General features: G+C 45.7%; 3 protein-coding genes and 1 long non-coding RNA gene across 4 annotated transcripts in view; 2 read left to right on the top strand and 2 right to left on the bottom strand.

Moving 5' to 3' along the window:
- The window catches only part of LOC309364552 (uncharacterized protein), a 419,096-nt gene that overhangs the window by 317,744 nt on the left and 78,097 nt on the right, over nt 1–23,255 (bottom strand). The gene's annotated exons all lie outside the window — the stretch shown is intronic.
- Nucleotides 1–23,255, top strand: part of LOC309364382 (uncharacterized protein) — a 96,297-nt gene that overhangs the window by 51,620 nt on the left and 21,422 nt on the right. Inside the window, exon 3 of the mRNA XM_081901540.1 lies at nt 2,094–2,267. Within this exon, the coding sequence (XP_081757666.1) occupies nt 2,094–2,267 (174 nt within the window). The remainder of the gene's footprint in view (nt 1–2,093; nt 2,268–23,255) is intronic.
- The window catches only part of LOC309364430 (uncharacterized protein), a 94,717-nt gene that overhangs the window by 50,040 nt on the left and 21,422 nt on the right, over nt 1–23,255 (top strand). The window contains exon 3 of the mRNA XM_081901695.1: nt 12,095–14,640. Within this exon, the coding sequence (XP_081757821.1) occupies nt 12,095–14,475 (2,381 nt within the window). The 3' untranslated portion in view covers nt 14,476–14,640. The remainder of the gene's footprint in view (nt 1–12,094; nt 14,641–23,255) is intronic.
- LOC309365483 lies at nt 14,670–21,443 on the bottom strand. Its single transcript, XR_014166190.1, has 2 exons — nt 15,518–21,443; nt 14,670–14,894 (listed from the first exon to the last, which is right to left on the bottom strand). It is a non-coding gene; the product is annotated as an uncharacterized lncRNA (long non-coding RNA).

Genomic DNA, 23,255 nt, shown 5'->3' on the forward strand with positions numbered 1-23,255 from the left:
TCTCTGGTACCCTCCTAATATTGCAACAGACTTTCACTCTGCTAGTGAGCAGGTGAAGTATTATTATTATTATTTTATTTCTACCCCACCCATCTGGGCGCAGGGCACTAAGCCGCATCTGAGCCGAGAATCACAGAGAACTCTGCACATGCCCTGGACCCCCGGATTCTGGGAGGGGAGGAGGACAGCCAGCCAGGGGGCTGTGCTCAGCTTGCGAAGGGTTAAATGGAACAGAGCCGGAGTCCTAGAGAGGACAGGAAGTGGAGGGGCGGGGCGGGTCCTCCAGAGGAGAATCCCCTCCCTCCGTGCCCAGTCCCGTCTTTTCTCTCTTGTCTCCTCCCCGCGCTGCCTCGGTTTCCCTCCTGGGAAGAATCCGGTGAGTCTCCTCTCTCTCCCCCCTTGGGGTGCCCATGGGAGAAGGGGGTCCCGGGGCTGCAGGGGGAGACCCCCGAGTCTGGGAGCAGAGGGTCCTGCCCCCCCATTCCTCCCTGCCAAGCCTGGGAGGGGGCGAGTTTCCAGGGGGTCTGCAGCTCTGCTCTTCCTTGGCATCCTCTTTGGGGAAGGAGGGAGGGGTCTGGGGGGGAGGGCATGCCCAGAATGCCCCTTCCAGTGGAGGAGCCCCTGCCAGGCCGGCCTTTCCCCCTGCCAGAATATTCCTCCTCCAGATCAGCTCAGGTCTCCAGCCCAGAGCCTCAAGGGAAGCCTCTCTGGGCAGGGGCCCCGCCTGGGGCCCCTCCGTGGAGAAAAGGGGAGAGCCAGAGGGCTGAGCTGGCTGCACTGGGCTTGCCAGGGTTCAAGGGAACGGAGCTGCCTTCCTTGAGAGGAGAGGGTGGAAGGCCGCCTTAAGGAGCCCAAGATCTTGTCCTGAAGGGGGTGAGGCGATGCAGGGAGGAGAAGGAGGGGGCTCTGGGTGGCAGGTCTGCCAACCTTTCTCTCTCTGATCCCAGAGTGAGCTTTCAAGGATGTTCCCCATCCCGGAGTTTCTCTGCAGCTGCTGCTGCTATTAGAAAACAAGCCCATAGTCTTTGGAGTCCCCAGGTCGCCCATCCCTTCCCAAAGGAGGAACCCCAGTCTTGTCTCCATTGCAGAATGCTTTATTTACGTTAAACTTATAACTTCCACAGTGTGTAGGGAAAACTGGAACTCCCTCCCGTAGGAGCCAGGGATTGGAGAGGCTTTTCTAAAGGGAAATAATCTATACATGACAAGCATGATTGTGAATAGTACTCTCTTAGAAAAATGTAAGATACAGAAGGGGACCTTTATTTATGTATTATCAAGAAGAATAAAGCAAGGATAAAAGACACCTACTCCCCACCTTCTGGGACAAAAGAGGGATTATCAGTCATTGTGTGGCTCCTACTACTAACAGGAGACATTGGTGCTATCTCAAAATAGACTAGCTCTATCAAGCTACCCTAAGATTTGGGAATCTTGTCACAAGAGGAGCGTAAAGCTCACCTCTGAAGTTTTTGGAGGATATACATGCCTGGTGTTCCTAAGAACACTGCAGATTTAGGACATGGGGAAGATCTATACTTTGATTGCTTCCGTGCCAGGGTGGGGGCCACATTTTGGGACTGTAGTCTTGTGAAAATGGCTCCTCTGCTTCCACATATAGATTTGGTCCCCGTGCAACTCTTGACAGAGGTGGATACGGCTACAACATCTGTCTGGCTTGCGATGAGAGAGCTCAAAGATTGTGAACAGGGCTCTCCATAGAAAGCACCTAGCATGGGGGCACCTGCATGTTATATCTACTCTGCTCTTTTCTGCCCATGCTCTGGGGTTGCAGTTTTCAGGCTTGGGGACAGGACGGTGACTGGTTTTTGTACCAAGTTTTGTCAGTTATCCCCACTGAGTTCAATGGGATCTATGGTACTCTCAGGTGACTACTGTGCAGACCATGTCAGGCTTGCAAGTGGGATGAGGAGCGTACAGAAGAAATTGGAATCACTGGAGATCTTTAGAAATGGGGCTTCTCTTGGGAAGGGGCTGCCCCATTTGTGCTTCTCCAGGGGCAGGAGAATATCTAGGGAAAGAGGATCCCTGCAGGGCCTCTGAGGCTCCCTTTGCTTCTTCCTCTCTCCCAGGACCCTGCAGCTTGTTGTGGCTTCTCGATTCCTCAGGAAGGATGAAAGAGACGGATCCTGCAAAGCTTGTAAGGATGGAAGGGGGAAGATGGACGGTTGACCTGGTCAGGTTGTCTCCTGCATCCCTTCGGACAACCTCTGAGCGTTCCCTCCCAGGGACCTCTGAGAGATCTGGTGAGTTCCAGGGGAGTGGAGATGAGGACATGGATGGAGCCGGAGAGGTATTGGGGCTTGCGCAGGGGGGCACCATTTTGGGCTCCTCCACCTGCCTGCCTGTGCCTTTGTCATGTGCAGGCAATTTGAGCTAGGAATACATCACAGCTCTCCGACCACTGTGATGTATTGGCAACTCAAAATGTCTAAAACCTGTACCATGATTGAATGTTCTACCAATGTCAGACAACTTACCAATCCTTCAGGCAGCATTAGAAGTCGTGACTCTTGAAAGTAACCTGATTCTGGGCTTCCAATTTGTCTGCGAAGGGAAATGGCAAGGCGGTGTGAGTCGTCTGTCTAAAAGACGACCGTTACCGGGGCTTTTGAGCAGTGGAAGTGAGTGCCAGGGTTAGACCCCCCCCCCAAAAAAGTGCCCTACAGGTAGTGGGGTGTCGAGGGGACCAGCCGGGCGTGAAGAGGCTTGCCATGATTGCCAGAGCCCCGACGTTGCATCGGCAGCGCGTGGGGGTGGAGGAGACAGTGGCTTGAGCCTGCCCGTGGCTCCAGCGCAGCTCAGAAACCCGAAACCACAAATTGCCACCTGAAGCAGCAGACTTTCAAAGGAAAAAAGGTATTGTCAACAACAATGGACTTTACAAAATAAAAAGAATTGGATTTAATTTAGATTTGTCAAAGACGGAATCTAAACAGGAAGTGAACTTCTGTATTTTGAAGGGAAGATTTTGCATTACAGGCTTGTGAATGGGAAGAAAACCTTCGGAGACACATCAGTCTTTAGATACTTTTTAAACTGCACTTTGTTACTTTGCTACCTATTAACACTATGTACTCTGGATATAAGAAGAAACTGTAGCTCTTTGTTCTTTGATTCCTTAAAAGGAAGATACAGGAAGTGATTGGAGTACTCTGTTTTTTTGAATGGGGATGCAGATTTTATGAATGAAAGCACTGAAAGGCTTGAAAACATTGCAAATTCTTTTTTAAAAAACCTCTAAAAAGGACCCTGGATCTTGGCAAGTCCTACCAAAGCTTGGCAGGAGGACACTTTTCCATAACTGGGAGGTAATCCCAGGGAGGGGAAGTCCCTGGTAAGAGCCTTAGTAGGAGAAAGGGGGGGGGGGACGGGGACGGGGCCTGTATTTGAATAAAAACTGATAGAAATAGCCTATATACCGTAGATTCTGGCCTATTAGCAGCTGCAATTTGGAGGTTCGTCTTAGAAGCCCAGTTGCCTAATACGCTGGGCAGCAACAGGGGGCGGGCTCTGTTCCGCGCAACCCATACCTGGCGTATAAGGCGCCCCCCGACTTTGGAGAAAATTTTCCGGGGTTCAAACGTCGCCTTATACACTGGACACAGTATATTGGATTACAATTACCATTTGGATTACAACTCTAATTTGAATTATAAATACGTCTGGAAAATTTTTGGACTCAAGAGTGGAAATATTTTGGATTATAAGACGCATTGTGGATTATAATATAACTAGAAGTTTGGCAAGTGCTAATCATAATCAAGAGACAATGTAACAGTAAGTTTGAACAATGGTAACTATTAGACTTTTGTTGTGGCCTGCTTTTTTTGTAGATTGTATATAAAGGTGATTTTGCTCTCTTTTCGCTCTCTTGGATATTGTGGAACTTTTATAATTCTGTAAGTTTGAAAGTGTTACAGTTTGGTTTAAAAGGGGGTGGGAATTGGATTGGTGGGAGAACTGTTGTATTCAAGGCAAGAGTGAGAAAAAGACAGGAGGGCTGAAGTGTCCTTGAGACAGAAGTGTTTGGGAACAGTTTGTTTTGAGAACTGACATGGAAGAGAAATCTAAACAAGAGCCAGTAAAACAGAGAGTATCATAAAGAAAGAAACAGCACAAGAAGAGATAGAAAAAACTCCAATAACAGAAATGGCTGAACGTATGGCTTTACATTTTGCAGAATTCAGGAAAGGGCTGGAGCAGACTATGAACAAACAATTTATGGATGGAAGATCAGACATAGAGAACACCAAGGAAGTATTGTCGCAGAAATTTGATAAACTGGATGAAAAAGTAAATGCTTTGCAGGTAAAGGTAGAAAGATTAGGAAAAAAAGAGTGGAGTCGACTAAGGGATTAAAGGAAGATCAACTGGCTTTGGTTGGGGCGATAGGGGGCCTGGCAGAAAGACAGGATGAACTGGAACCACTGAATTTACTTTTTCAATTAAAATTGAATGCTAACATGGTTCGAATAAGAGGGTTGTTGGAAAGAGAAGAGGAGCAAGGCCTTGCTAGCTATCTGGGTGGAATATTGGGGGAATGGATGGGGATACAGGAAGGAATGGAAGAATGTTTTGAGAATGTTTACAGAGTTTGGACCCGAGCTTCAAGAGAGAAAAGACAGCCACCAGACATACTCTTGACTTTTACAACAAGGAAAAGGAAAGATGCAGTAATGCAGAAAGCTTTGAGGATGACCTGGTGGTTGAAGGGCAGAAAGTTGACATTTTTAAAGAAATCCCATTTAAATTGAGAGTCAAGAGAAGGAGGTATTGAAACATGACATCAATTCTAAGAGGAGCAGGAATAAATTACAAATGGGAATTCCCGGAGGGAGTTTCCTTTACTTATAGAAGAGAGAGGTTCAGATTAATGTCAGAGAGTCAGGTACAGGAATTTCTGAAGAAACATTGCAAAGACCCAGAGTTTCAAAGCTCGGGGAGAGACTTCAGAACCCCCTATTTAGAGTGAACGAAGAAGTTTGCCATGCTTCTCCCCAACATGAGGAGTTCACTGGGTCTGTGCTGCAGTTTCTTCCGCCAGAAGGGAATATGTCATAGGCTGACAGTTCCGCACTGTCCCCAACAGAATGGCGTTGCAGAATGCAGGAACAGAACGCTTCAGGAGATGTCCGCATCTTTGCTTTTTGATGCTGGGCACCCCCGGAGGTTTTGGGGAGAAGCATGGCGAACTTCTTTGTTCACTCTGAATCGTTTGTTCTGTTCTGTTGTGGGGACACACCCTATTTTCTGCTGCACAGCAAGAAGCCCAAGGTGCATTTCTTCCGTGTGTTTGGCTGCGATGCTTGTGTCCTTGTGCCAAACTTCAGAACCCCCTATTTAGAGTGAACGAAGAAGTTCGCCATCTTTAGAAATGGGGCTTCTCTTGGGAAGCTACAAAACCCAGTGTAAATGCCTGGAATGGTATTAAGTGGGTGCTGAGATACCTGCAGGATACCAAAAACCTCCGTCTCAAACTGTCAGCTACAGGTGACGCTAAGCTCACGTTCTGGACAGATAGCGACTGGGCAAATCTGGATGACAGGAAGTCCATATCTGGGATGGTCATAAAGTTTGGGGAATCTCTAGTTGGGTGGAAGTTCCGGAAGCAGAGTCTCATTGCCCTGTCCTCTACTGAAGCTGAGTTCAGTGCACTATCAGAGCTGTGCCGGGAACTGGAGTTCTACAGCTGTCTGGTTCAAGAAATCTGTGGGGAATGTTGCTTGCCCAGCACTGTTTGGGAAGACAATCAACCCTGTCTGAAGTTGGCAGAGTCTGGGCAATTTAAGGCCAAACATCTGGACAAATGTTTCCAGAATGTGTGTCAGTGTGTCCAATCAGGCTTGGTGAAGTTGCAGTACTGTCCAAGCCATAAGAACCTGGCAGATGGGTTCACGAAACCTTTGAGCTTCTAGCATCATGGCGAGTTCTGTGAAGGTTTGGTTTTGGGCTAAGTGGAAATTAAAAGAAACATGGAAACATGGAACAGGATGAATCTCTGTTTAATGGGAAGAATTGCAACTCTAAAAATGAACGTACTTCCAAGGATGTTATTTCTCTTCCAAACTGTTCCAGTAATAACAGGGAATGTGTGCTTCAAAGAATGGCAGAGAGAAATATCAAGATTTGTCTGGAATGGGAAAAAGCCAAGGATAAAAAATAAAATTTTAACAGATGTGAAAGAAAGAGGCGGATTAGTAGTGTATTAGAAGCAATAAGGCTGCTTGGAAATGCTGCAGGTTTTAAAATAAATAGAGGGGAAACTAAGGTGTTAGTGAAAAGCATGGATGCACAGTCAAAATATGAATTACAGAGAGTGAGTGGATTGGTGATAAAGAATAAAGTGAAATTTATTGGAGTATCGTTAACAGCATAAACAACAACAAACCTCCTAATATTTCAAGATAATTATATTAAAATCATTAACTTCAAAATAATATATATGTTGTTGTTGTTTAGTTGTTTAGTCTTTATAGTCCAGCTCTCACTTCCATACATCACTACTGGAAAAACCATAGCTTTTACCATACGGACCTTTGTTGGCAAGGTGGTGTCTCTACTTTTTAAGATGCTGTCTAGGTATATATATCTCAGTCCATAACCAAGAAGTAGTCAATGTAATGGATTGCTGGTGGGGAACACCACAACGCCTTTCAATGGATGATGTCCAAGACATTATAGCTTCGTCAGCTGATGTTGAAATTGAATACATTACATACAATGAATGACAACAAAAATAATACTGAGCAGCCTGCAAATTAAATAATGAATAAATAATAAATGAAGAATACGTACCAAATAATTTTAGTCAGAATATCCATACAGGTAAATGTAATATTTGTGGATCAGAGCTCAGTTACTTACATTGTCTAATACTCGTGTCATGGGATCTTCTTTAATTATGTGTCCTTGCAACTTCTTGTACATTGGATCCACCACACAAGCAGTAGGTGTTTGTATAGGTGAACATCGATCCTGTATAAGAAATGCAGTAATAGAGGCACCCCTAGTTGAACACTTAATCAAATACCTTCATTCAGACACAGATTTATACACGGTTCTATGGGTCAACCAGAGAAAACGTGGGTTCAGGAAAGATTATGAGAGGTTATTGCGACAACAAGAAACTAGGTTGATTTATTTATTCAAATCCACACATCCAGGGGGGTTGAATTCAGAGCTAGATTTCAACTGTTTTATTTAAAGTCTGTAACTTTATGGTTTCAGCTTGCGTTGCGATGCCAGATTTGGTACTCTGTACCTTTACATTTTCTTGCATTGTCCTTAAATATTTGTTATTTCCCACACCTGTGGATAACCTTTTACCGTATTTTTGCCCTATAGGACGCACTTTTTCCCCTCCAAAAATGAAGGGGAAATGTGTGTGCGCCCTATGGGGCGAATGCAGGCTTTCGCTGAAGCCTGGAGAGCAAGAGGGGTCGGTGCGCACCGACCCCTCTTGCTCTCCAGGCTTCAGGAGAGCCCCGTGGCCAGCCCCGCAAACTCGGGGGACCCCCGACTTGGCTAGAAGGCTGGCGGGGGGAGAAGCCTGCTCCTCCCCATCGCCAGCCCCGCAAACTCGGGGGACAGCGGGAGAGGCGTGGCGCGCCTTTCCCGCTGTCCCCCGACTTGGCTAGAAGGCTGGCGGGGGGAGAAGCCTGCTCCTCCCCCTAGCCAGCCCCGCAAACTCGGGGGACAGCGGGAGAGGCGCAGCGCACCTTTCCCACTGTCCCCCGACTTGGCTAGAAGGCTGGCGGGGGGGGGGGAGAAGCCTGCTCCTCCCCGTTGCCAGCCCCGCAAACTCGGGGGACAGTGGGAGAGGGGCAGTGAGCCTTTCCCACTGTCCCCCGACTTGGCTAGAAGGCTGGCGGAGGGAGAAGCCTGCTCCTCCCCGTCGCCAGCCCCGCAAACTCGGGGGACAGCGGGAGAGGCTCAGCGCGCCTTTCCCACTGTCCCCCGACTTGGCTAGAAGGCTGGCGGGGGGAGAAGCCTGCTCCTCCCCCTAGCCAGCCCCGCAAACTCGGGGGACAGCGGGAGAAGGCTGGCGGAGGGCTTTCCCCTCCTCCAGCCCCGCAAGCTCCCAGAGCGATGCCAAAGCTGCACGCAGCTTTCACATGGCTCTGGGTCCCGTTCTGGGGGCTGGGGGAGGGGGGATCTCCGCTTTCCCCTCCTCCAGCCCCGCAAGCTCCCAGAGCGATGCCAAAGCTGCCAAAGCCCGAGCTTCCCCAGCCCCGCGCCTGGGAGGGGAATAAATTTTTTCCCTTTATTCCCCCCCCCCAAAATCTAGGTGCGTCCTATGGGCCGGTGCGTCCTATAGGGCGAAAAATACGGTAAGTTCTATACATCTATTTTATCAGTATCAGTTAGCTACATTGGTTAGTGTGCTCTCATCCACAAGTATTACATTTACCTATATGGATATTCTGTCTAAAATTACTTGGTATGTATTCTTTATTTATTCTTTATTCATTATTTACTATGCAGGTTGCTCGGTATTATTTTTGTTGTCATTCATTATATGTAATGTATTCAATTTCATCATCAGCTGATGAAGATTCCTCTTCAAAACAGTTGATTCAATCCGGATGTCTTGTGTTTTTTAAAAAAATATTTTTATTACAAATTTTAAACAGAAAAGAAAATCACCAAACATATACGTATACAATACCTTCACCAAAAAGTAGCAGACAAAAGAAACATAAGTGAACAAAGACATAGACATAAAATAAAAAAGAAAAAAAATCACAGCCTCATTTTTTCATAACAATTTGGACTTCCTCACATCTCCCTTTCCTGCGTTCTCCATAATAAAATTACATACAGCAATTTATTACCTTATTTCAGTTCTTATTTTATAGTTCTCATATATTATGCCTCGAACTTTAAATATTTTTATCAAATACTTAACTGTTTGTTTTAAACATAGCATTACTTCGAATTTCATCTTTATCTTTAAATTCCACTTATTCTCATATATCTTTCAACTAAATTGCTGATGCCATGTTGCTTCCTTTCGTGCATTTTCGTAGCATTCATACAGCTTATAATGTTTTTGTAAATAGTCTTTAAACTTTTTCCTGTCCTCTTCCACTGTCTCTTCTCCCAAATCTCGAATTCTGCCAGTCATTTCAGCCAACTCCATGTAGTCTATCAGTTGCGTCTGCCATTCTTCCAGTGTGGGCAAATCTTGTGTCTTCCAATATTTTGCAATGAGTATTCTTGCTGCTGTTGTTGCATACAAAAAAAAAGTTCTGTCCTTTAACACCTTCTGGCCAACAATGCCTAAAAGGAAGGCCTCTGGTTTCTTAGGGAAGGTATACCTAAATACCTTTTTTAACTCATTATAGATCATTTCCCAGAAGGCCTTCACTCTCGGACAAGTCCACCAGAGGTGAAAGAATGTTCCTTCAGTCTCCTTACATTTCCAACATTTATTATCATGCAAATGGTATATTTTTGCAAGCTTGACTGGGGTCATGTACCACCTATATATCATTTTCATAATATTTTCTTTCAAGGCATTACAAGCTGTGAACTTCACACCGGTGGTCCATTACCTTTCCCAGTCAGCAAACATAATGTTGTACCCAACGTCCTGTGCCCATTTTATCATGGCTGATTTAACTGTTTCATCCTGAGTATTCCATTTTAACAGCAAGTTATACATTTTTGAAAGTACCTTAGTCTTAGGTTCTAACAATTCTGTTTCTAGTTTCGATTTTTCCACCTGGAAACCTTTTTTTTTATCCAAGTTAAAGGTCTCCCTAATCTGAGCAAAATGTAACCAATCTCACACTTTGTCCTTTAATTTCTCTAAACTCTGCAACCTCCAAGTATCTCCATTTTTTTCTATTATTTCCCAATATTTCGGCCATTCGGCCTCCATATTGAGTCTTTTCCGAGCCTTGGCTTCCATTGGTGACAGCCACCTTGGGGTCTTGTTTTCTAATAAGTCTTTGTATTTTATCCAGACATTAAATATTGCTTTCCTGACAATATGATTCCTGAAAGCTTTGTGAACTTTTACCCTGTCATACAACAAATAAGCATGCCATCCAAAAGCATTGTTAAGCCCTTCCAGATCTAGGACATCAGTGTTCTCAAGAAGTAACCAATCTTTCAGCCAGCAGAAAGCTGCAGCTTCATAGTACAACCTTAAGTCCGGCAAGGCAAACCCCCCTCTTTCCTTTGCATCAGTTAATATTTTGAATTTTATTCTGGGCTTTTTGCCCTGCCAGACAAACTTAGAAATGTCTCTCTGCCACTTTCCGAAACATTCCACCCTGTCCACAATCTGTAGGGTTTGAAACAAAAACAACATCTTTGGCAACACATTCATCTTTATGGCAGCAATTCGTCCCAACAAGGAAAGTTTCAATCTTGACCAAGTTTCCAAGTCCTTTTTGATTTCTAACCAACACTTTCCATAATTGTCCTTAAATAAATTCAGATTTTTGGCAGTCATATTAACCCCTAGGTATTTCACCTTTTTAACCACATTTAGATCTGTCTCTTTCTGAAACCTTTCTGATTCCAAAGGTGTCGATTTCCCCCCAAAAAACTTGGTTTTTTGCTTGTTTAATTTAAATCCCGCCACCCGACCAAACTCATGAATCAATTCTAAAACTCTTTTCGTACTAGATTCTGGCTCCTGTAATGTCAAAACTAGGTCATCTGCAAAAGCTTTAAGTTTGTACTGTTTGGCTCCGACCTGAATCCCTTCAACCAACCGGTCCCCTCTATTCAAAAGCACCTCCAGGACCGAGATAAATAACAAAGGGGAAATAGGGCAACCTTGTTGTGTTCCTTTTTCAGTCTTAAACTCTTCTGTCACCACATTCTTAACTATCAATTTAGCTTTTTGTTCTGAGTAAATTGCATCTATACCATTTTCAAACCCCCGTCCCACTCCCATCCCTTCAAGGTTTTTCTTCATAAACTTCCATGAGATGTTGTCAAAGGCCTTCTCCGCATCTATAAAAATTAACACTGTTTTTGTATTAATGTTCGTTTGCAAAAGTTCCAAAATGTCAATGATATTCCTTGTGTTATCAAACAAGTGTCTGCCTGGGAGAAAACCTGCCTGGTCTTTATGAATTACTTCATTTAACACTTTTTAAAGTCTACTTGCCAAAATATCTGCAAAAATTTTGTAATCCACATTCAGGAGCGAGATGGGACGGTAGTTCTTAAGTTGTGTCTTTTCAGTTTCCGATTTAGGTATCAATGTGATGAAAGCTTCTTTCCACGATTCCGGTGCCCTCTTCCCCTCCATAATCTCGTTACAAACCTCCATTAATGGTTGTGTCAAATAGTCTTTCTCAATCCGGATGTCTTGGACATCCATTGAAAGACATCGTGGTGTTCCTCACCAGCATTCCATTACATTGACTACTTGGTTATGGACTATATATATATATATATGGGATGCGGGTGGCGCTGTGGGTAAAAGCCTCAGCGCCTAGGACTTGCCGATTGAAAGGTCGGCGGTTCGAATCCCCGCAGCAGGGTGCGCTCCCGTCGCTCGGTCCCAGCGCATGCCAACCTAGTAGTTCGAAAGCACCTTTGGGTGCAAGTAGATAAATAGGGACCGCTTACCAGCGGGAAGGTTAACGGCGTTCCGTGTGCTGCGCTGGCTCACCAGATGCAGCTTGTCACGCTGGCCACGTGACCCGGAAGTGTCTGCGGACAGCGCTGGCTCCTGGCCTATAGAGTGAGAAGAGCGCACAACCCTAGAGTTTGGCAAGACTGGCCCATACGGGCAGGGGTACCTTTACCTTTACATATATATATATATATATATATTATTTTGAAGTTTATGATTTGTAAATTTTGGATGATAATCAACTACTAATAATACCACATTTACTATATTAATTTTCCACATGTTGCGACCATATTTGAGCAGCTCAACTGCTAAGTCAGCTCTGGCATTGAGACTAGTAGCTCAAGTGACTCAAGACCTAATTCAGGCTAAACACTTCTAACTCTCTTCAGTTCTTCCTCTATCACAAGCATTCATTAATTTTGTTCTGCCCGAAGCTCTAATTAGCTTCTCTCTTCATTGCAGATGGTGATCAATTGGAAGGGAAGAACAAGGGGGACCACAACAGAATCCACATAGCGGAGAAGTCTTATAAATATTCAGGGTGTGGAGAGAACATCCATCAGAGCTCCCAGTCCACCTCCCATCAAAGAAAGAGCTTCATTTGGAGGGATAGCCTTACTTCACATGAAAGAACTCACAGTGGAGAGAAATTGTATCAGTGCTTGGAATGTGGAAAGAGCTTCACTCGGAAGGATGGTCTCACTTCGCATCAAAGAATTCATACAGGGGAGAAACCCTATCCGTGCTTGGAATGCGGAAAGTGCTTCAGTCAAAGTACCCGTCTAAATTCCCATCAAAAAGTTCATACGGGGGAGAAACCCTATCAGTGCTTCGAATGTGGAAAGACCTTCCAGGATGGGGCCGGGCTCACTTCCCATCAAAGAATTCATACAGGGGAGAAACCACACCAGTGCTTGGAATGTGGAAAAAGCTTCAGCCAGGCGATCCATCTCACTACCCATCAAAGAATTCATACAGGGGAGAAACCATACCAGTGCTGTGAATGTGGGAAAAACTTCAGTCAAAGCAGCCATCTCAAGACCCATCAAAGAATTCACACAGGGGTGAAACGCTATCAGTGCTTGGAATGTGGGAAGAGCTTCCGGGAGCGGGCCACGCTCACTTCCCATCAAAGAATTCATACAGGGGATAAACCTTTTCAATGCCATGAGTGTGGAAAGAGCTTTCGTCACAGTTGCAGTCTCACTTCCCATCAAAGAATTCATACAGGGGAGAAACCCTATAAGTGCTTGGAATGTGGAAAGAGCTTCAATCGGAATGATAGTCTCACTTCCCATCAAAGAATTCATACAAAGGAAAAACCCTATCAATGCTTGAAATGTGGAAAGAGCTTCAATCGAAAGAATCATCTCACTTTGCATCAAAGAATTCATACATGGGAGAAACCATATCCATGCCTGGAATGTGGAAAGAGCTTCCGTTACAGGAAGAGTCTTACTTTGCATCAAAAAGTTCATACAGGGGAGAAACCCTATCAGTGCTTAGAATGCGGAAAGAGCTTTCGTTACAGTTCCAATCTAACTAGCCATCTTAGAGTTCATACAGGCGAGAAATCCTATCAGTGCTTGAAATGTGGGAAGAGCTTCAGTCAAAGTTCCAGTCTCACTTCCCATAACAGAATTCATACAGGGGAGAAACCATATCCATGCCTGGAATGTGGAAAGAGCTTCAGTCAAAGTTCTCATCTAACTTCCCATCAAAGAGTCCATTCAGGGGAGAAACACTACCAGTGCTTAGAATGTGGAAAGAGCTTTCGTCACAGTTCCAGTCTCACTTCCCATCAAGGAATTCATACAGGGGAGAAACCCTATCAGTGCTTAGAATGCGGAAAGACCTTCAGTCAAAGTTCCAGTCTCACTTTCCATCAAAGAATTCATACAGGGGAGAAACCCTATCAGTGCTTAGAATGTGGAAAGAGCTTCAGTCTCAGACAGAGTCTCACTTCCCATAACAGAATTCATACAGGGGAGAAACCCTATCAGTGCTTAGAATGCGGAAAGAGCTTCAGTCAAAGTTCCCATCTAACTTCTCATCAAAGAGTCCATACAGGGGAGAAACCCTATCAGTGCTTAGAATGTGGAAAGAGCTTTCGTCAGAGAGGTGACCTCACTTTACATCAAAGAGTCCATACAGGGGAGAAACCCTATCAGTGCTTGGAATGTGGAAAGAGCTTCCGGGAGAGGACCAGCCTCACAAAGCATAAAAGAGTCCATACAGGGGAGAAACCCTATCAGTGCTTGGAATGTGGAAAGAGCTTCAGTGAGAGGGTGCAGCTCACTTCCCATCACAGAATTCATACAGGGGAGAAACCATATCCATGCCTGGAATGTGGAAAGAGCTTCCGTTACAGGCAGACTCTTGCTTCGCATCAAAAGGTTCATACGGGGGAGAAACCCTATCAGTGCTTTGAATGTGGAAAGAGCTTCCGGGATGGGGCCGGGCTCACTTTCCATCAAAGAATTCATACAGGGGAGAAACCACATCGGTGTTTGGAATGTGGAAAGAGCTTCAGCCAGGGGATTCATCTCACCACCCATCAAAGAATTCATGCAGGGGATAAAACTTTTCAATGCCATGAGTGTGGAAAGAGCTTTCGTCACAGTTCCACTCTCACTTTTCATCAAAGAATTCATACAGGGGAGAAACCTTTTCAATGCCATGAGTGTGGAAAGAGCTTTGGTCACAGTTCCTATCTCATGACCCATCAAAGAACTCATACAGGTCAGAAACCATATCAATGCTTGAAATGTGGGAAGAGCTTCAGTCACAGACAGAGTCTCACTTCCCATCAAAGAATTCATACAGAGGGAAAACCAAAATAGAAAAATAATAATGCATTATTAAACATTATTAAACAACCCTTACAAAACACATTTGTATAGAAGAGAGAAAGGGCGGGGGAGAATAACTAAAAATACCCTTTATCACCTTTGTATTATATCATTTGTCAACACATAGAAAGGCAGGCTCCCCCAGCGCTCCCCTGGGTGCCCCCTTCTCCCCGTCTCCCACCCTGAGTGATTACAGTGGTACCCCGCAAGACGAACGCCTCGCAAGACGGAAAACCCGCTAGACAAAAGGGTTTTCCATTTTGGAGGCGCTTCGCAAAACGAATTTCCCTATGGGCTTGCTTCGCAAGCCGACGGCCCATAGGGAAATCTCCGGGACAGCGGGGAAGCGCAGCGCGTCTTCCCCACTGTCCTCGGACCTCCTCCGAAGCCTGGCGGCAGGGCGGGGACACCTCCCGCCGCCAGGCTTCGGAAGGCTCCCCGCCGCCCGCCTTCAGATCAGGTCCGGGGACAGCGGGGAGACGCGCTGCGCCTCCCCGCTGTCCCAGGAGCTTGCGGGGCAGGCAGCGGGGAGAAGCGCTCTTCTCCCTGCCGCCCACCTTGAGATCAGGTCTGGGGACAGCGGGGAGGCGCGCTGCACCTCCCGCTGTCCCCAGAGGTTGCGGTGCAGGCAGCAGGGAGAAGCGCTCTTCTCCCCGCCGCCCGCCTTCAGATCAGGTCCGGGGACAGCAGGAAGATGCGCTGCGTCTCCCAGCTGTCCCCGGAGCTTGCGGTGCAGGCAGCAGGGAGAAGTGCTCTTCTCCCCGCCGCCCGCCTTCAGATCACGTCCGGGGACAGCAGGAAGACGCGCTGCGTCTCCCCACTGTCCCCGGAGCTTGCGGGGCTGGTGGCAGGGTCTCCCCGCCGTCAGCCTCCAAACCACTTCGGGAGACAGCGGGATGGCGGCGTTACGCTTCCCTCTGTCCCCCGACCTTGTGGTGCTGGGGCTCTCCTGAAGCCTGGAGAGCGAGAGGGGTTGGTGCCGCCGCCCGGCTTCGGAACGATGCTCCGAAGCAAAGCGGCGGGGCGGGAACACCTTCTGAAGGCGGGCAGGGGGCGAAAGTCTTTGTCCCCCCTGCCTGCCTTCCCAGGGGCTTTTAAATCGCCCCGGACAGAGAAGTCCTCCGCTGTCCCGGGGCGATTTTAAAATGCCGCCCGCCAGCATTTTAAGATCGCCCCGGACAGCGGAGAAGCCCTCCGCTGTCCCGGGGTTTTTTAAAATGCTGGGGGTGGGAAGAAAAGCCCTTGTCCCCCCCCAGCCTTCAGAAGAGGTCGGGGGACAGACTGTCCCCGGACCTGGTCTGAAGTCGGTTTCCATAGGAACGCATTAATTGATTTTCAATGCATTCCTATGGGAAACCGTGCATCGCAAGACGAAAAACTCGCAAGACGAAGAGACTTGCGGAACGAATTAATTTCGTCTTGCGAGGCACCACTGTATTCTTCTGTAGTAGTAATTATTCAAAATCTGCAGTCCAGGATAAACCCAGCTGTATTTAGTATCCAGACTTTTTCCTCCCCTTCAGCAAGATGACACTTTCCCTACATTCCACCCCCCCAGCCCAGCCTTCAAATTTTAACCTCTCAGACAGTGCAATATGACTCTTATAATGATAATCTAATAATCCAAATTAGTATTTCTCCAGTTTTTAGGTCCAGTTTCTATAAAGCCTTATTAAAACTGTTCCAACAAGTCTCAGTCAAGTCACAGTCCAAAATTATTGTCTCTTTCAATGTTCATCCAATCCTGCGTCCTCTTCTTTTACTAATCTTCTTTCCTAATCCACTGGGGGTGGGGAAGAAGGCACATTAAATCCCTTTCCTCATACGAGATCATAGCTTGTGTTGTGAACAGTTTCAGGAGTTGCACTGCATCCCCTTTTGCTGGATGTACATTTTTCTCTGCTGACGATTCCCATACCAGCTCATCCCAACGCAGCCTTGTCTTTCCATGGAGCTCTTTTTCTCTCCTCCTGTTCTTCCCTCACCTGCTCAACAGAACCTTCTGCCACTCCCAGCGACTCCTTTCCAACGACTCCCAGCTTATGACCCACACATTCACCTCAGTCTCTTTCTGGGACCAATCTTGGTCTTCAATGCCAAGGTGCTCCATGTCTGGATGGGGAGCAGAATCGCAGAAGCTTGTTTGGAGTGGATGCATCTGGTTCTCCATAAATCAGGCAGAGGCAAAGTTCATTGGCAAAAGAAGAACTTTCTACTAAAGGTTTTTCAGCTTCGTTACAGAAAAAAGCTTCAGGAGACTTCACAGATGTGAAAGTTAGAAAATGAAAGTAAAAAAGAGAAGAACCAGTGTTTTCCAGTATTTTCCGGTTTCTGCCCTCAAGATTTTAGCCATGACATTTTGTCCCACTGCCAGAAAAACATCTTTAGCTCCCTAGTTTCTGTGGCAACACTTTGGCTCAAGTTTCCATCACAGAATCATAGAATGGGAGAGTTGGAAGTGTGGGGATGTTTAGGGAGGCAGGAGAAGGATATATTGTTTACTAATATCCTTCCTAACTTGCATTAGCAAGTTCTTTAACTTAGCAGAGTTCCAAACATTCCCCTTTTTAAATTTGCACGGTGGTTACCTTGTTGCAGGCTTCCTTAAAAGACACGATGCAATCTTGTTATAGTAAATATAGTAAATATAAAAGTAGTTTACTCACTCATTCAGTTCACAGATGCATCCCTGAAGGCAGACTTAGGTTACAAAAGTGTCTAACTATATGAACTATCCCATAAGGGAGTTAGTCCCAAGTGACTGCAACTGAGCTGTCACTTCTCCTAACATATAGAAAGACAAAATGGAGAAAAAGAGCAGAACATGAAGGACATGTGCTCCTCTACCCAGAATAGGCCACACCTACTTCAAGTCACATGCAGTGGAAGTCTGTCCCAGAGTGCTACAAAACATCCCCAAACATGTCCACTGTAGGAATGTTGTACTTAACTGCTATAAGTTTCACATCCCACAGGAAGGGAGCCTGGGTGTCACTTGGTCCTGCCCCCCGCAAGTCAGGAATCTCAGGAATCCTTTCAAGAAGAGTGACTAGTGGGGTGCCACAGGGTTCTGTCTTGGGCCTGGTCTTATTCAACATCTTTATCAACGACTTGGATGATGGACTCCTGATCAAATTTGCAGATGACACCAAACTGGGAGGGGTGGCTAACACCCCAGAGGACAGGATCACACTTCAAAACGACCTTGACAGATTAGAGAACTGGGCCAAAACAAACAAGATGAATTTTAACAGGGAGAAATGTAAAGTATTGCACTTGGGCAAAAAAAATGAGAGGCACAAATACAAGATGGGGGACACCTGGCTTGAGAGCAGTACATGTGAAAAGGATCTAGGAGTCTTGGCTGACCACAAACTTGACATGAGCCAACAGTGTGACGCGGCAGCTAAAAAAGCCAATGCAATTCTGGGCTGCATCAATAGGAGTATAGCATCTAGGTCAAGGGAAGTAATAGTGCCACTGTATTCTGCTCTGGTCAGACCTCACCTGGAGTACTGTGTCCAGTTCTGGGCACCACAGTTCAAGAAGGACACTGACAAACTGGAACGTGTCCAGAGGAGGGCAACCCAGATGGTCAAAGGCCTGGAAACGATGTCTTATGAGGAACGGCTAAGGGAGCTGGGCATGTTTAGCCTGGAGAAGAGGAGGTTAAGGGGTGATATGATAGCCATGTTCAAATATATAAAAGGATGTCACATAGAGGAGGGAGAAAGGTTGTTTTCTGCTGCTCCAGAGAAGCGGACACGGAGCAATGGATCCAAACTACAAGAAAGAAGATTCCACCTAAACATTAGGAAGAACTTCCTGACAGTAAGAGCTGTTCGACAGTGGAATTTGCTGCCAAGGAGTGTGGTGGAGTCTCCTTCTTTAGAGGTCTTTAAGCAGAGGCTTGACAACCATATGTCAGGAGTGCTCTGATGGTGTTTCCTGCTTGGCAGGGGGTTGGACTTGATGGCCCTTGTGGTCTATTCCAACTCTATGATTCTATGATTCTATAACATGTATACGTTGTAGAAAATAACAATTTCAAACTGCATTTGGATGATTCCGATTTCTTTTAAGCCTATGGCCTCACTTAATTGAAAAGGCCTCTGTCTGCCTGCCTGCCTACCTTTGACGGAACAGAACGAGCTGCTTTTAGGTACTGTATGTAGCAAATGTCTGTTCCAGAACCCTGAAAAGAATAAAGTGGGAGTTGTATGCATGAAAAGAGAATCAGCCAGGCATGGCAATTGTGATTCATCTTGAACTGTTTTGTAGATGGATGAAAGAGGATGTTGGAAGACATTTAATGAATAGGAATATTAGCCAAAGTCTTAATAAAGAAAGACACACAAAAATTGTTATATGTAATCACATGATATGATTAGGGCTTATCTGAAGAGCCAAATGATTATGTTTGGTTCAGGATGATGAACTAACCAAGTTGCATTGGGCTGCAACTATTAAGATTGCTGCGATCCTTGATGATGGGTTTTTCGGTGCTAGCCAACCTAACCGGAAGAGTCCGCGACCAGAAGAAGGAGGAGTATCAGGAAGAATGAACTAAATTTAATGATTATTTAGTTAAATATGTCAAGTTAGATGAATTGGAAACAGCTTGCAGATACTTAATTGGCTTCGGATTTTATATAAGTTAATTGATGAATTAATAGGTGTAATTTCAAAATGAAAAGATCTAAGGATGTTAATGTTCAAGTTAAACTTTATACGAACTGTGATTTGGAAAACTGTTAAAAGGATATGCATTGCTCCTAGAATGGGAGGTAAAGGAGGAGCAAGTGAAGACAGCAATGGTAAAGTAGGCCCAGGATTTAGGGGAAAATATGATGAGCCAATGGGAACGGCTGTGAGACAGGGATATTAAATTTACGGCTTGCTACAATTAAAGAGAGAATGTAATGAAAATGCAATACAGATGGTACCTGACCCCGTTAGACTGGCAAAAATGTATAAAAACTGTAGTGATGTTTGTTGGAGATACAACAATGGGGCGGGAACCTTTCTACACATGTGGTGGGAGTGCAAAGAGATAGTGGGATTCTGGGAAAAGATTTACAACAAGTTGAAAAAGTGAATTTCTTTAAGGAATACATCAAAAGCTATGTGGAAAAAGTTGAACTTTTGACAGATATTGAGTAAATCCAGAACATGATTAGAGTGAAAGGAGAGTAAAGTTAAGGTAGAAGAAGAGATTAAAGAAATAATGAAATGTGTTTAAGGCAATTGGAAAAATAAAAGTAGCGTAACAAGAATGGCTGGAAGTCAAGTCACTTTGTGGGTGTTTGTGTGGGGTAGATGTGTTGGTATGTATAGTATAGGTAGGCATAATACAGAGTAATGTAGGTATGCTTTATGTTAGGAAAATAAGGTATTGTGCATATGTACTATGTAAATGTATGTGTTCTATATGTTAATAAAATATTTTAATTAAAAAAAGGAATGATGTTCAATTTGGAAGTTTATTTTAAAAAGCATTTTATCGAATGTGGTTCTTTGCAGGAACATTTGTATTTCAATAAAGGCCTATCTTTCTACTTGGAGATTTCCTCCTTTTCTTTTGGGTTTCTGTGTGGATAACCTCCAGTCTGGGAACCTCTTTGAATTTCTACATGACAGGATTTTTTTAAAAAAAATTGAAAGTGATTTATAATGAGATTGAATATAATTATTGGTAGAAACAATTTAAAACATTCAAAAAATGAATCAGCAATACATTTTAAAACACAAGTTTTCCTTAGTGTTTACAGTTCTGTTTACAGATGGTTGGGGCGGGGGGAGGGCACAACATGCCGAAGCAGAGCCCATCTTTTTCAAGGGATCCTTAGTAAACCTGGAAATGTCTGCATGTGATCCCATCTCAGCAGCTGACATAAACACCATGGAGAAGGAGGCTGGAGCCTGAAAGGCAAAAGCATTGGCCTCGATGGGAGACCTGGGACCCCCTCTCCTTCTAAAGGGACCTCCGAGGAGGAAACCAGGGCCGCCAGGGTGGATCAATCCCTGGACCTTGGAAGTGATTCCTCGGCTCATCTGGAAAGTGCCATATCATGTTCCTTTCCCCATTTGCCAGGAGCCTAAGTTCCATTTAGGATTCCTTATTCCACACCCCAAAGTTCCTCCAAGGCTTTGGGGAAGGAAACTGAGGCAGGCTGAGCCATGGCTTTGGTTGCTCCCAATGGCCCTGCAGGGGATTCAGGGTGGGGGGCCTGTCTCTTCCTCTGGCCATGGCAGTTCCCAGGAAGCCTTTTCAGAAAGGCAGTAGACAATCAGCACAGAACAGCCAAGTTCGGTTCTTCTCCGCAATGGCTTCCTCTTCTGAGAGTTCTTTCTCTTGTCTGGGCTGGACTGGGAGGACCCCAGTTCAGCCAGTTCCTCAGAGTCCCCCCACCGGGCTCCAGTGGCCCCTTGAAACCCGCAGGGATCTGGAGGGGGAGTGATGTCTATTGAACTACCACCTGAGAAGGAGGAACAGATGTCTTAACCCATTTGGGTGGCAAGCAAGGGCCATCCAGAAAGGGCTCCTGGGATCCCAAGGGGCCAAGAAGGGGAGTATCCAGTCTTGTCTAGGGAAGAACCCCCTTTCCCTTGGGCCTGCAGGTGGAGCCCTTCTCCTAGCGCTGACTCTTGGGGTGACAAAGGAAACTGGTCCAGAGGTCAAACTCCCCTGAGGGAACCCTCCACTTTGGAGGGGATAAAAGCCCTTATTATTGTTATTCACCTTTGGCCTCAGAGACAGAGAGGGCCTTGCCCTCCTTGCCCTCTTCGCCTGTCCTGGCGCAGAACCTGGCAGATCCCCCAAGGCCACTTGCCTGGCATGTCCCAATGGAGAGGTCTCCTCTGTTGGGCCAATGTTACAAGAAAAAAACTGCTCCTTTTTCCTTATGGGGTATCTAAGAGCCCATAGAGTCCTTTTGTAGGTTCTCTTTTGGTAGGAGAAAACAGAGGCCAACCAGAGAATTTTGTTTTATAATATATTTTTATTAAAGATTTTCTTGATTTACAAAAGTATATGCAATGTCTCTCATATCCCCCCCTCCCCATGTTGGTTTCATTTGTTGAGACATTAGGAAGAAAAGGGGGAAAGAGGTTGGGGGGAAGAGGGGTGGAGGGGTCAGTTGATGATGATGATGATGATGATGATGATAATAATAATAATAATAATAATAATAATAATAATAATAATAATAATTTATTATTTGTACCCCGCCCATCTGGCTGGGTTTCCCCAGCCACTCTGGGCGGCTCCCAACAAAGATGAAAAATACGCTAAAATGTCACATATTAAAAACTTCCCTGAACAGGGCTGCCTTCAGATGTCTTCTGAATGTCAGGTAGTTGTTTATCGCTTTGACATCTGATGTTTCTGTTTTACTTACTATATATAGGGTTTGGTGTCAGCGTTGCTTGTGCAGGTTCTTTGCTGTTCACTTGTGTTCCTTTGGTGGTGAGAGAGGTTGGGGTTGGCCTAGGGTGGGGTTGTTCATTTGTGGTTGGCTGTGGTGGTCTTTGTTTTCATGGGTGAGTGGGGTGGGTGGGTGTTTTGGATCAGGTTAGCCATATAGATTTGTATGCTGTTGGTGGATTTTTGCATTGTCTTGTTGGGCTGTGTGTGTGATAAAGGGGAGCCATACTGGGGTAAAGGCATTAAGAATGGAGCTCCAGAATGAATTACTTAAGCTGAGGTACTACTGTAGTGTGTTGCTGTTGTTTAGTGTTGTTCAACACTGATCTTCTAAAAAGAAACTAATAATAATAGTAAACAACTGTGAGGTTGGACCCCCAACGGACATCTAGTCCCACCCCCTGCAAAAAAAAATCCCTGACATATGGCCTTCCAGCCTCCGTTTGGAAAACCTCCAAGGAAAGCAATTCTGACACTGGTGGTTTAAAAACAGAGATTGGGGAAGGAGTGTTTGCTGACACTGAAGATCCGGAGAATCATTTAATTTTGTTTTACTTCTTAACACAGGAGTGCTGGAAAGGAGACAAATCAAGGGTGTCTGTGTGTGTGTGTGTGGGCATTATAATTAACTCATGCCCAGGTTGGGAAATGCCGCATCAGCCTCACAGTGAAATGGGTGCAGTTTCCCAGCCTCAGTTGTGGCGCCTGTGAAATGGGTATATCACAGTGAGGCTGAATTTAGAGCCAGTGTGGTATAGTGGTTAAGATCGGTAGTCTCGTAATCTGGGAAACCGGGTTCGCGTCTTCGCTCCTCCACCTGCAGCTGCTGGGTGACCTTGGGCCAGTCACACTTCTGTGAAGTCTCTCAGCCCCACTCACCTCACAGAGTGTTTGTTGTGGGGGAGGAAGGGAAAGGAGAATGTTAGCCGCTTTGAGACTCCTTAAAGGGAGTGAAAGGCGGGATATCAAATCCAAACTCTTCTTCTTCTTCAAGGTGAATGAGAAGCAGGGAAGGAAGGGGGCAGGCTGGGCTTTGCAAAGGGCCTGGTTTTTATTTTAAGGGTGGTGGTCTCCAGACCCAGGACCTGGAAGACCAGGCCAGCCTCAACATCCAGGGGCAACTCGGACTCCAGGGCAGATTCTTCCAGGTGTCTCCTGGGTGGGGGCAGGAACAAAATGGCGGGGCGCTGCTTGAGGGCACTGGGCATGACTGAGCCTCTGCCCCCAGCCTCCTCCAGGAACCAGCAGCCAAGCTTTGCCACTGGAGGAAAATGACGCTCCTGGGAGGAGGAAGAAGAAGGGGGTGGACTAGATGGCCCCTGGGTGTGATTAGCGGAAGGGCCTC

Source organism: Podarcis melisellensis (genome assembly GCF_964234715.1).
Source record: "Podarcis melisellensis genome assembly, chromosome: 2".
NCBI classification, from domain to species: Eukaryota; Metazoa; Chordata; class Lepidosauria; order Squamata; family Lacertidae; genus Podarcis; species Podarcis melisellensis.